At 23.4% G+C, this 14,798-nt stretch overlaps 1 protein-coding gene across 1 annotated transcript in view; it reads left to right on the top strand.

The window, feature by feature from the left end:
* Window positions 1-7,930: 7,930 nt before the first annotated feature.
* Window positions 7,931-14,798, top strand: part of LOC111619767 (integral membrane protein GPR155-like) — an 11,663-nt gene continuing 4,795 nt past the window's right edge. Inside the window, exons 1-5 of the mRNA XM_023361584.1 lie at window positions 7,931-8,281; window positions 12,131-12,219; window positions 12,346-12,455; window positions 12,559-12,848; window positions 13,068-13,360. Coding sequence (XP_023217352.1) covers window positions 12,145-12,219; window positions 12,346-12,455; window positions 12,559-12,848; window positions 13,068-13,360 — 768 coding nt within the window. The 5' untranslated portion in view covers window positions 7,931-8,281; window positions 12,131-12,144. The remainder of the gene's footprint in view (window positions 8,282-12,130; window positions 12,220-12,345; window positions 12,456-12,558; window positions 12,849-13,067; window positions 13,361-14,798) is intronic.

The raw sequence follows: 14,798 nt of genomic DNA, 5'->3' as shown, positions 1-14,798 counted from the left end.
ATCGATAATCGGTTAACGAACAATTCGGATAGCGAACAAAGTTTTGGAACAGATTGTGTTCTTTAACCGATCACCCACTGTATTTTGTTTGTTTGAATTTATATTCTAGTACTGAATATATTGATATCTCATTAATATTTTTGATGAAATATTGAGAACTGTCTTTTTAATTTATTATAAAGATAATTATAATTAATTGATTATAAATTTACTGTATTAAATGTTCAAGTCAATCAAACGGATAAAGTATACAAAGGTTAACATTATACGAAGTTTATCAGCTCAGTCCACACGTCTGTCAATTATATTTTTTCCATATCAGGTTCAATAAGCAACGATAGAATTCCACTAATCCTTTATGATATATTTTATTGTGTGAATTCATCGAGTCCTAACATTATAACTATCCTAATCACTAGGTCAATCGATTTTTGTTGTTTGCTTGGATTTTGATCACCAAAAGTTGAAACATTCGACTAAATTTTTAAGATTTCGTAGTGGGATACTCTAAAAATCCAATATATTAAAACAATAAATTTTTAATTCTCATTAAATTGTTGTACTATTTTTTTTTTAGAACAATATATATTACTGTCATTATAATTTCATTCTTATGTTTTATTTATATATTCTAAATTAAAGAGTATAGATTTAAAATTTGCACCCTTTAAACACAATAATTATATGCAATATACTGTATATTTAACATAACAAATGAATTTATACATAAATGGAATATTTAAATAAAATAAGCATAAATTATTCAAAAATTTTTATGAAAGAAAAAATATTTTTGATGTTTTCTAATACTTAATTAATTTATGAGTTATTTGTAATTTTGTAAAGTAAAATCTTGTCTCAAGAATAAACATTTCTTGTTTATTACATTTATTTTATTTTATTTTAAATATAATTAAATTAATTTTGTAGAAAAACATCTACGAGAAGCTTACTTCATTTAAGGACTTGTTACATCAAGGAAAAGAGCGCACAACAATGAGTAAGTTTCTCGTAAAAGTTTTTATGATAAAGAAAAAGCATTAATCATAATATTTAAATGAATTTCTAAATAGTTTAAAACTCTTTATTTTCATATTTAACTTATTTATAAACCCAAATTCATAAGAAATATTATGCTACTCGAGATTGCAAAATTTAAAGTAAATATCTCGTTTCACGTGATTTCATTATTAACCAGATCTTCTGTTATATAAAGAGTTACAAAATATGATATTTCAAATATTTAAAAGTATTATTTTACATCGTCATTTGTGCTTAAATATTGCATATTTAACCATAAAATTTTATAGATAAATATGATGAAACTTATGAAATAAACATGTTTTCGAATTTTACAACAGAGGAAAATTAAAGCATTATATTTGTTTTTAATAAATCTATGTAACATTCTCTATAACAATAAAATCAATATATTTTTTTTATCCTAAAGCTAGTAATATTAAAGGTCTTATTGATGTTTCTATTTAGAGGTCTCATGTTATTAGCCTTAGGATAAGAAAAATTTAGGATAGGAGCTTTAGGATAAGAAAAAATTACAGTAATTCATAATTACAGTAATTTTTAAATATATATAGAAAAAAGTATTATATATTTTATTTTGAGAAATGTATAATTTTAATTTTATTCTTTTACTATCATTGTGTTTTTGCTTTTACCAGTTAAGCAATTACATTGTACAGTGATTCGTATGCTTGTACTATTTTTGGCAATTTTTTATATACTAACCTGTTTAGATTTATTTTTTTTACTTTTTCTTTCTATTTACATTTTTTGAAAAATATATATTGTTTTTGTTTATCACTCTTTCCGCCTAGTGGGCACAAAGATGACCTTTTTTCAAGTTCATTATGGGTTCGCTCGGGTCCACAATGGGGACGGCTGGATGGTGTGGAACGGGGCCAAGATATATCGATGACAGATCACCCCGAAAAATTTTTAGGGTTTTTCTACTTGCCAGAATTTCAGAATTTGATTCAGGGTCTTCCATGATCTCTCTTAACCGCTCGGCCATCCTATCGGTAATACATATTGTTTAACAACAATAGACTTAATATTTTTTCAAATATAGTAATCCATTAATTCACTTACCTTAAAAATTTATTTAAAAAAGTGTTTTTTCTTTTATGTTTTTTTTTTATAAGAAAAGATGTTTATATTATTTAATGAACATTTTCCTTCTTTATATTTGTAAAGACTCTGAAAAAAATATTTTTTACATTACACCCCTTCCTATTTTTTCCTAAATAGAGCACTCATTTCTTTTCTTTCAGTTTCTTTTCATTTTTTTTAATCATCAATAATGTATCATTATGCAAATATATGTAAAACTTCTATATATTAGCGAGGTTGAGGCCGAAGTTTTAAACGCGAAAACGTGTACGTCGGACGTTCAGCGCGCTTTCCCGTAAGCCTAGAAGTTTGACAATAATGTTTGGATAGTCAGTGGAATCATGATCGACATTCCGAACACCATTGTCAAACTTCTAGACTTACAGGAAAGCAGCGCTGAACGTCCGACGTACACGTTTTCCTGTTTAAAACTTCGACTTCAACCTCTCTATTATGTGGTGGCAGGTGGCAACATCACCAATTAAGAATGAGTTTCCCTTATTTTTTTCTTCTCTGTGAAACACAGAGAAACTCATTCTTAAGGGAAACTCATTCTTAATTGGTATGAATTGTTGGATTGTTGGACTATGTGCTGATTCGAAGTGTAAAGAAGACAAAACGAGTATTCACCTAACTGGACTCGGTTGTAAATTTGTGTATATAAAAGTACTGAATAAATAAAAGAATATTTATTTGTTTAAAAAATACGTTGTAATGAAAGCCTCCCTTAACGCTTATTATACAATTTCCGATTACATCAATGACTATAAAATGATTACATCTATATGAAATAATTTTATATCTATATTTATTTTTAAGTATACATCTGTGTATAAATCAATTGTTAATTAAAAAGTAATAAATTATTCTTAAACTGTACATATTTCTTAATTATATAATTATCTTTTTGTGTATAACTTTAATTTTGGGTGAGTGAGATTATATTTTATATAAGTTACTCTTTAAACAATTAAATATGTATATTTTGTCTTTATTATTTATTCAAGAAAATAATACAAAAATATTATATTTAAATCTTGTTATAACAAAACGTTATCTATTTTTCAGAATAGTTTTCAGACATGCAATATCAGAATAATATATAGTTAAATATGACTATATAAAGTTATTCAAAAATCTATATCTTATCTATTATTTACTTATAATATATTTTTAATAAATGCATGAATTTTTAATACTTGTAAATTTTTATAACTAATTTGTAGAAGTGGATTTCTCAAATAGTTTAAAATTTAAATATTACTTTATCGAAAGGCATGTTGTAATCTTTTATAATCGAGAGATGATTTTAGTTCATAATGACTCTTTAAACATAGACTCGTCTTTAATAATAGTTAATAATACTTAAATAATGTTTTTTACAGATTTAGAAAATTAATAAAATTAGACTTTGATCTATAATTTATAAAACATTTTTCAAAAAGCGTTATTAATAAGTAACTAAATGTACGGTTGTAGATCTACTTAACTACCTTATTTTATACTATACCCTGCAGACTCATTTGGTCATCTATTTATTATACATAATTAACATTTCCACAATAAATAAATAATACTTGCAAACAGATTTAATTTTTATTTGGTATTTGAAATTTATATGTACTGTACATAAAATCAAATATTAAGTAAAATTTTAGAACAGTTACACATTTCTGATAGATTATTATAGTTTGCTATATTTTACATTTATTAATATATTAATAATATATAATATCACAGAAAAAACATAAATTTATAATTCTAGATCCATAAATAAAAATTAATATTTAATGGATAAATAAATAAAGAATTTCATGTAATCAACTTATTGGTAGAGTAGCCAAAAGGCCCTTTTTCTAAAATATATAAATTGAAATCAAATCAGTCAATATAAATTTTAGTATTAATATATATTTACAGTTTATTCATTATGATACATATTCTTCTATAAGGTAACATGGAAATATACATCGAATTTTGCTATTTGTCTAGTGTGAAATGAAGAAGCAGTTGTTAAAATTCAGTAAAACCAAAGGAAATTATTATTAGTCAATAATAATATGAACGTTCTTTAACATTTGCTTCAATTTACAATAATACTTTACATAAAGCAGATGAAAATTACTAAGTTTTCAACTATTACATTTATTTATTTTTATTATCATTTAGTACTAAAACGCTATTTTATATTATTCATTAATATAACATTACCAATTTGACATTTAGAAGTGTACATTTCCATTTTATATGAACTATTTTCGTTTATTATTTTGAAAACGGAAAACTGAAATTATATAAGAATAATTATACAATTAATAAAAGTTATTATAATAACGAACGACTAAATTTATTACAATAATAAAATTTTAATAAAAAAGTAAATTACAAAATTATTTTTACGTTCTTATTCACAATCTTATTTTAAAAAAGTCAAATTTATTTTGATTAATGTTTTCTTCCAACAAAATATATAGATTACTTTACCGAAAATATCTTCTATCTATATATGCCTATATAATATCCGAAGGGCTATCTGTTTCTCTATAATGCTGATGTTAATAATCGATACGATATCATTGATTTAAGCAACTACAAAGAGCTGACCTTTGCGTTTATGCTCCTTTTTTTTTATAATTTTACTTTCATCGGTTACGACATAAATAAGTTCAGTAAAACAGGTTTAAAATTTTAAACCCATTTACTGAAATTAAATTATGTAAAAGTAAGTATAACACAGCGAAATCTTCTTTACTTACTGTATTTTGATGGTCGCTCTCATAGATTTATTTCGTAAATATTTTAGAACGTTTTTAAATCTACTTTCAAGTTCATTCGCCATTTTAAAAAGACAATCTGTCGTTCGTGTGAATAGATATAAATAAATAAAATCGATATAATGCGGTCAAAATATTACAGAAAATTATGTTTTAATTGAAATATATTTTTTGTTTTTATTAAAATCCAACTTTAAGAATTTTTATCGCTTTAAAATTAATAATTTCATTAGTTATTTGATGATACAAGAATTAATTTTTCAAGTGATCATATTATAATAAACTAATAAGTTACTTCTTTAATTTATTTCTTATAATTCTAAGAAATAAATTATTAATTTATCATAATATAATCAATTGTAAAATATTTTAGTAAAAGAATATTGCATGCCTTTAAAATTTTAAATAAAATATTGAATTTTAATAAAAAATTAATATGCTAAAGATAATATCATAAAGTTAAAATATAGATAATTATTAAAATAATAGATTCTACGTTTCTTTTTAAACAGTAAGCTTTATTGCAATTTTATATAGTTTTTTTTTCTCATTTAATTTTAAATTTTATCTCAAATAATATGATATAAAAACAAAAAAATTTATCGTTTTATAAACATATATTGCAAAGTAAATTATATATTTTAATATTTTAAAATAATGTTAATGATATAAAACTGATATTCCATTTTAAATTTAGGATATAAAACCTGAATTGGTAAGAGGGGGGTCGTAACCTAAAGTTTAATGGCCTATATTTTTGCTTGCATACATTATTTGCACAAATAAATAATATATACCACCTCTGCGGATAAAAATGTAAAATATCGGGGTTGGATAATGGATGAGTTATAATTGCACAAAAAAATTACATAAATTATCATATATTTAAGTTCAAGATAATTCCTTATTTATGATAATTTATGATTTTACTTCACTTCCAACGACAACTTTATCGCAGCGGCGGCATTTAATAAAGAAGAGGTCAGTATGAGTAAAATATCCAAAAAAGTCTTTATTACACTGACTTTCACATGATTTAGTTTGGGTAAATGGGTTCAAAATTTCAAACCCGTTTATTGAACTTATTTATGTTGTAATCAGTAAAAGCGTGAACGTAAAAAAAACGCGAACACTAACAAAGGTCAGCAAATTTGCACATGTCTATATCAAAGTATAGTTATTGATTATTTTATGTCATTGCCATAGCGTGTTGTAGGATTAAAACACTTTCTTTACACCTTCATTCAAAAAAAAACAAAGAAAGTAAAATTAATTCTTAGAATATATAATAACCTATATAAATATATATAAAAAAATAATAAAATTGTTAAAAATAAGCTTTCGAAATTATTTATCTAGTGTAAAAAAAATTTAATAATATAGTAGAAAAATAAAAAAAATATTAATGATTTTAAAATGATTATAAATGTGAAATTCTTGATAATTGTCCTAATTTTTAATTTCCAGACTGTGTAATGAATATTATTGTTCAATTAATCTAATTATATGTACTGAAATTGCAGTTATTAAATTATAAAAGCTGAAATTATAACTTTTATAGAAAATAATAGATACTACTTTATCCCGTTTTTTTCTCTATATATTTATCATGCTGTACAATTATTTTTTATGCCAGAGCAATTAATACGATTAAATAATTGTATCAATTAAAATTTATGCAATTATGATCCTACCTAATGTTATGCAATGTAAAAAATTTCCTCCTACTTTAATAAATTATATAGAAAAATAATTAATTTTAATACTTTCTTTCTCAATGTAAGAAAAATAAAAATAAATATTAGCATAAAATATAAATTAAATTAATCCTCTCCTTATATAAAGCGACGCACGTAAGAAATTTATTACTTTTCCCTGTTCTCAAATTGAAAAGATGATAAACTACAAATGATTTATAATATCCCATTATATGTTGTATATTATATAGCTTGTATGGTATATTTATATTAAATTTAATTAAATGTATATGTATATTATAAACTTTAATAATAAAATGCAAATTAATCTGAACTAGATAAATAATAAAGACAATTGAAACAAGTTACAAGTTGTAAATAACTTTATAGTTTTCGTCGATATTAAAAATTTATATAAATATTTTTGTATGGAGGTTTTATAATTATTTTATTCTCGTTTGTCAAGACATATTCGAAATCTGATATCGAAAAGTTACTCGATATGTAGCGATTATTTGCTCATTTTATTAATAATTTATTTGAATGCAGCTCATATTCTATTAAATTAATATGATATAACATGAACTTATACGAAGTTTTGTTAAGCAAATTGTATGTTAGTTTTGCTACTTTTTAAATGAAGAGTGTCATTATATTTATATATATTTTAATAAATTGAGAATATCATCAATTATTATTAGTATGAAAGAAAAGAGAAATGTTTCGTAAGTTATAAATTCAATATCCGAACGAACCTTGAACCAGACAAAAGTATTAATTGGGATCATGTTGTTTACAGTTAGTCGCTTGAAATACATGTTGTTTTTTTTCTATTACTTATTAATAAAGATGACAAATATGTTTTTATACTTATTATTTTATTTCAAAGCATTCTTTTATTCGGATAACAATTTACAAAATCATCAAAATTGATGTTAAAAAATTAGTCTTTAGGTCAAGGTTCGACCTAAATCACGATCATAATTTGTCATAATTTCCGCCCATTTTGAAGAAATAATCTATCACACCTTTCTACGAAACGAGGGAAACTAGTTAAATGCAAATTGACTGCATAATAATTATGACTTTCACCAATAATTATAGATACATACGTTCAGATCATATCTTTAAAAAATAATTTTAACTAATTTTATTACATGAATACTGGTTTAACGAAGTTGTTTTTACATTTCTCTTGATTATTCGAAAGAAAACACGGTAATAGTGATCTCTTTTATAAGCAAAGTTTTTTTATTTCGTGTAATAAATATTATAGTAACCAGATCGCATACACTAATACATTTATCAAGTTAATATGTTGAACGAGAAAAAAGCATAGATCCAGCCTTATTCTGCTTTACTTAATAAACATCTGTTGTCATAGAAGACTCGATACTTACTTGACCTGATTTCCCGTAATATTTGATTGCGTTTTACAAGTCGTGTTGATAATTGTATAAATGGACGTTTAGAAAACAGCCTATACTGCTATAACAGTAGTAATGATGAAATTAGAGTCAAGGTGAACATCCATAAGATGCATTATGGGTACGATCAGCTTTAAGAAAAATGCGGCAAATGATGATAAATAATTTCACTCGTCAACTTTAAATTATATCTCACATGAAGTCAGTTGATGCCTGTTTGATAATATCACATATATCTTTTCATCTGGTTCAGGTAAGGCTAAACATTTCGTCTATAAATTTTGTTTTTTAATGATCAAAACGTTATATAATTAGTTAAATTTCAATGATTTTTGAGCCTATTCAAATATATATTTCAATTAATTTTTATATATCTTTTAATATATATATGTTTATAATATAATCTGTATAATACCGATCATTCCTTTTCACTGTCTATAGAAATTAAACTATAAATTAAATCATTATTTTAATATCTTTCATTAATATTATGCATTATATCATTTCATAATATATTCAACTAACCTAAAAAATAAATAATTGTTTCTTTTTATTTAATTAATTAAATAATTTTAAAACGAAAGTTAAATGACCATTTTTTATATTATGTTGCATCATTGTATAGGAAAATTTAATTTTTTTTTCAAAATTACGTAATATTTAAGAGCGAAATTCAATATTTCTTCGTTTATCTCCANATAATTAAATTAAATAGCAATTTATAAAATTATTTGAATTATTTATCCTACAAAAATTTTATCATTTATATTTTTTAATGATTGCGAAATGTTTTTTAAATGTATATTAATAAATGCCTTAAGAAAAACAAACTTTGTTATGATATTATATACAAAATATTACAGAATTAAAATTAAATTTTTAAAGTATAATCTGTATAGATTTATCGATAATTATTGTTAAAAATTATAATTATTAATAATTCAGTCATAATTGATTTTCATGCATTACGATTTGTTTTATACGCGTTGAATTGGGACCTTTTCCTAATTTATTCAAATACAGTAGACTAAATCAACAAGTGATATTATTAATAAAATAATAAAATCTATTACATTATTCTTGTTCGATGAATATTAAAATAAAAATATAGGCTTTAATGAGATCTTGAAGTAGCTAATTAATCATCTAATTAAAAATTGAAATGGCAAATGAAATTATTCTATTTTCATTAAGAATTTTTGTATGACCCAGATATTTATTTCAATTTACATCGCTTCTATTTAAAAGTAACATGCACGATCTGATATTAAATTTATCATTATCATCGAAAACTAGTTACTTGAACTATTTTAATATAATTAATTAATTTTTATATAAGATTTATATCACAAAATAATGTTACAAATTAATTATATTTCAAAATGAACTGAATGTCGACACATTCTCTTTATTTTTAATCTTTGATTCAAAATAAAATAAAATAGATCGTCATTTAATAGTTATCTCGTACAACTCAACACTGTTGTTATCCGTTTCCTTCATAAATTATTCTTTTAATACAAAATTATTTGTAAAATTATTATCAATTATTACATTGCTTTCATTATTTGAAAAATACATCTATATTAACCTATAATAATATTAGAGTTTGCTAAATGAGTTAATTATCCATTAAATCTTATCTTTTTAAAAATTTCTTTTTGTTTACTGTATAAACTAACTTGATATTTTTATATTTAAAAAGTGAATTTTAGCAGAAAAATGAGAATGTTTTGGCCTATGTATATTTATAATCAGTGGCGAATCGTTACACTAACACACGAAGCGCGTTTGGGGTCGAAAATCCTAGCCATTTTTTGCATATAAAGTTTTGTAAATTAATAAAAAATGTAACGTTAATATAATCAAATTTTATTGTATTCAATAACTTTCTTTGAAAATCATAATATACAAACGAAAATGCTGTTTATATACGTGTTTATTATTTATTTCTGATACTACTAACTGTAGTGTGGAGTGTGACTCTTTCCTATTAATCGAGTACACTCTTAGGTATAATTTCGAATTTTTATAGGATTTCGTTTAAATAGAAAACAATAAATGCATGTTTTAATCATTCATTTCAGTTAATAACCTTTAAAAAAGTATATATTTTTTAATTCTTGAAGGATATCAGAGAGTAATGTCATTATAAATGTGGAGGAACTGTATATGATTAAAAAGCACATATTTGAAATCAAATAATATTCCGTTTAATAATTGTAGTCTTATCCTCTTAAGTGTTATTGAGAGAATATCGAATATAATTTTTTAAATTATTGAAATTAATATATATATATATTGTAAACATATATACTCTCAGTCTTAACATGTAAATTTATTTCATATATATCATGAAATTTTGTAAATTATAATATTTAGCTACATGATATTTCTCCTTAAACTTTTTAACTTCAATAGCCAATATATCATTAAAATTGTTAACATTTAATCAATTTGATATTTATTTCTATTAGATAGAAATTTTATTAATGTATTTAATATAATATATTTACTTAAAAGAATGAATAATACTAATTTATTTAATTGTAATAAATAATCTGAAACGCAAAAAAAATATAAAAATTTAAAAAAAATTATATTCAATATTCTCTCGATAACGGTTAAGACAAGACTGAAATTCTTAAACGAAACAATATATATATATATATATATTATATACAGCTTAATTTATGAAATTATGTAAACTTATATAAAAAAGTTATTTTTATCACGATATTTAAGAAAATTACTTACTGAGATATATATCAGTATAAAAAGATTTTCTCTACAGATTACTTTTTCGTAATTTCAAATTTTATCGTGAATTAACTCTAATTAAACCTAGGCGAAAGGTTATAGCTACAAGCTTAAAGTTAACATATAATTAGAAACTTTATATAAGCGTGGTAATTTTTGCTGTTTTTTAATCTTTAATACAAAATTTTAATCTCTCGGTTCCTTTAATGTGCTTTCATTTTCCGGCGGCTCTCCTATACAAAGATATATGTGTCCATTTTCGAAGGCACTAGACCCAGACTAGGTAGTACTTTTTATATCTAAGAGTAATTGTTGTGTTGGTACAGTATTATAATTAAATAATATAAACACAAATAAAGGAAATACTAGTCCTTAGGCAAAGAATAAATACTATATTTACGTTATATAAATTGTATATGTCACATAAGAATAAACATTATAGTCCCACCAGTACGAATTTTAACTGGTCAAATTAACCATAAAACAAATAAAAATGTCTGTAATAAACTGTCAGGGAACAGGAAAAGAATATAATTTAGTTCTGAAAAAAAATAATAAATAGAAAAACTTGTATTTATTTTAAAAAAAAGTTCCAGAGAGACGGATTTCAAGATGCAAAATGTACGTAGACACACAAAAAAAAAAATGCACAGCATAAACGCTGTCAGCGCATCACTAATAATTAAAACAACGCCTAACCTGGCAGTGGCACCATTGACTAGTTTGGAATTGGCGCGCAGTTTGGAAACTACTAATTTAACACAGTTAATTTAAAATATAAGAAATTTATTTTATAACATTAGAGATACTTCATACTATAAAAATTCAATCTAAAAATTCATGTCCATCTCTTTAAATTATATCAAAAAATATGTATTTATTGTAATACAATTCGTCACGAAATTTGATATTTTTTATTTAAACTCTATTTTTATTGATAATTTAAATTTAATTTTAAATATACTGATGTTGATATTTTAGTTTAAATTATGGATTGTAAGAAATACAGTAAACATTATACAAAACAAATTGCGAGTATATTAATAGAATAATATTGAAATTCTTTAAAAATTGCATACATTTGGTAATAATATTTGGTAATTGACATACATATTAAATTTGTTATCATTAACAAAATATTTATCTATAAAATTGTTACTATATATCTCTATTATAGTTGCTACACTGTATATTTATAAAAAGTCACCTGCATTTATAAATTATATTTATAAAATTACTATTTTTATCTATTTTACAAAGTTTTGTAGACTTCATTTAATATATATTCTGTAAAATAAATTTTTATTCTTTTTAATAAAATATTTTAACGTTTCTATTTTAGTAATTATAACCAGAATGAAAGCTTATCCAGCAGTTCCAATTTTATCAACATTTATCTCTGAATTGAATTCTTCAATTCAACCCAAAGTTGTAAGTTATTAAATAAAATTGCTTCTTAATTTATTTAATATTTATCATTATCTACGTAATGATATTCTGAATTTTCATTCATATAATTTTTTTCATTATAAATTAAATAATATTCCATTAATACAGGTAGACTTTTCTAAAACTGAAGTATGGAATATTACTGATACCGCTGAAGATTTAGCCGTGAATCAATTATTACCCACTCTTGCAGAATGTTTTGTTATTGTACTTTGCGGGTAATTTTTCAATTTAGAGTACGATATAATTTAACTTTAGATAATTATCAATTATTTGGATACATAGCAAATTAAATATTTGTATTATAATATTTATTCCTAGTTACATCTGTGGCCGATTTCAATATATTTCTTCAAATGAAATAAAAGGCTTGACGATATTTGCTTCTCACTTCGCTCTACCTTCTCTCATCTTCTTGAATCTAGCAACAATAGATTTGCATAATGTCCATTGGCTATTTATTATAGGAATCATCCTAGGAAAATCGCTAATATTCTTGTTTGTTGCCACAACAACGGCTTGTTTTTATCGACCTTTCAATTTAGCATTGATTGGGATATATGGAATTTTATGTACTCAAGGAAGTGATTTCAGCCTCGCTTATCCAGTCGGTGAGTGTAGAGTAACTTTATGTCATATATCGTAATTTAATAATGATTTGAAATTCTGAAAATTTTTTGACAACAAAAATAAATAAAACATGACACATACGTGAGCAACTTACTTTCATAATTAAATTCCAACGATATCATTTTTTTAAATAACTCGCGTGATTTGTTCTCCAGTTCTTCACATTTTGTGATAATCAACTGTCAATTTTATTATTTCAGTACAATCAATTTTCGGAAACGCCCAGTCATCTTATCCCGGATATATGTACATTATCGCACCTCTGTCTCACGTACTCTTTAATCCCATCGGATTTTTGTTAATGGAAGCGGAGAAAGCTCGTACTCAACATATCATCCCCTCTACTCGCAGCAGGTGTACCTATCATCCGATAATATTCAATGTTTTTCGTGGTGTGGCTAAAAATCCTTGCGTAATTATGACGGTACTCGGCATCCTGGCTAACCTTCTCTTTTCCGGTTATTTACCTTATATTATCGAGCGTATATTAAAGGTGAATAATAGTTTTTTTATTAAAATATTTATATTAAAAAATTAAATATTAATTCACAATTTATGCTTTTCAAAGAGAACCTATCACCTTTTATTTCAATTTTTTTTTTTTTTTCGAAACAAGATTAGCTGATGTCTTTAATAGCTTCATTCGATTTAGTATTATTTGACTTTATGACTAAAACTTGATTGTTTGAAACCATAGGAGAAGTATTCTAAATGTTTTTCGAAAAATTTTATAGGCAGTGCAACACCTATAAAAATATAGGTTACACAGCTTGTTGTTCCCAATTATCTAGAAATATAAAGACTGTAAATTAATATTTTCTATAAAATTATTTTATTATATAGCATTTTATACGTTAGATGTAACACTAAAATAGCGCAAAAATGTAATCACGAATTGTTTTGCTTTAAATCTTAATAAAAAAAAATAAACAATTCTTCAGATGTTATTCCCTATTATCACAGAAATTTTATTGATTTTCCATCTTGCGATCTTATCAGTGTAATTTAAACATGTAATCTGTAATTGTGAATTTAAATATGTAACCGATAATTATTACTTTGATAAGCAATCTGCATGTATAATTATGTTTTCTGACTTCAATGCCACGTGATTCTATCAATATCAAGTTTCGCAATGAAAAAGAAGTTCGATTTAAAGTTGAAATATCAACATTCTTTCGTGAAAATAACAATAATAATAATAAAAAAACAAAAGTTATAATTGGACTTTGACATAGAGTAGAAAAAAAAATAAAAATACAAAAGTTATTGAGCTATTTTTAAATTATAGGTTTTCTTACTCTCTAGGCATTTATTATAATTAAACTTATATATTTGTGTTAAATTCTAATTATTTATTTTAAAAATATATATAATTCCCAGTAGTTTATTTTAAAAAATAAAATAGATTAAAATATATTTGTAAAATATTATATTTTAAAGAATAAATAAGAATTTTTCTTTATATTAAATAGCTTTCATCACAAGAAATTTAAATTAAACTATTATATAACAATATATATAATAAACAAAATATATGTATTATCGACAAAAAAAATATAAAAAATAAATAAAAACTTTCAATTGAAATATAAAGCGATCCATTGATTGATATTTAATAGCAACGAATTATAAGAATTGCCTTTTATGAGATTTAACAGTTTATCGATTCAAATCTTATTATTCAATATGTAAAGGTTTGCAACTGCACGATTTTCGTGATCGTTCGACCTCAATAATCTAGAATACGAGAATAAACAGGGTAAGCGATGATTTCTGATATACGATATTCAATTGAAAAGATATTAAATTTATCTATAGACTGTTTTATTTAATGCTGAAAGTTTATGTAAATTAGGTGACTTATTTAAAATAAGAAAAGCTGTTTACGTAACGCTAAATAAATTTTATTAAATAAAGCTTTCTGGTGG

The sequence above is a fragment of the Centruroides sculpturatus genome, unplaced genomic scaffold, assembly GCF_000671375.1.
Source record: "Centruroides sculpturatus isolate CEXI.00-Female unplaced genomic scaffold, Cexi_2.0 scaffold201, whole genome shotgun sequence".
NCBI lineage: Eukaryota > Metazoa > Arthropoda > Arachnida > Scorpiones > Buthidae > Centruroides > Centruroides sculpturatus.
The sequence above is the reverse complement of the archived record's forward strand: the minus strand, read 5'-3'. Positions and strand labels throughout refer to the sequence as shown.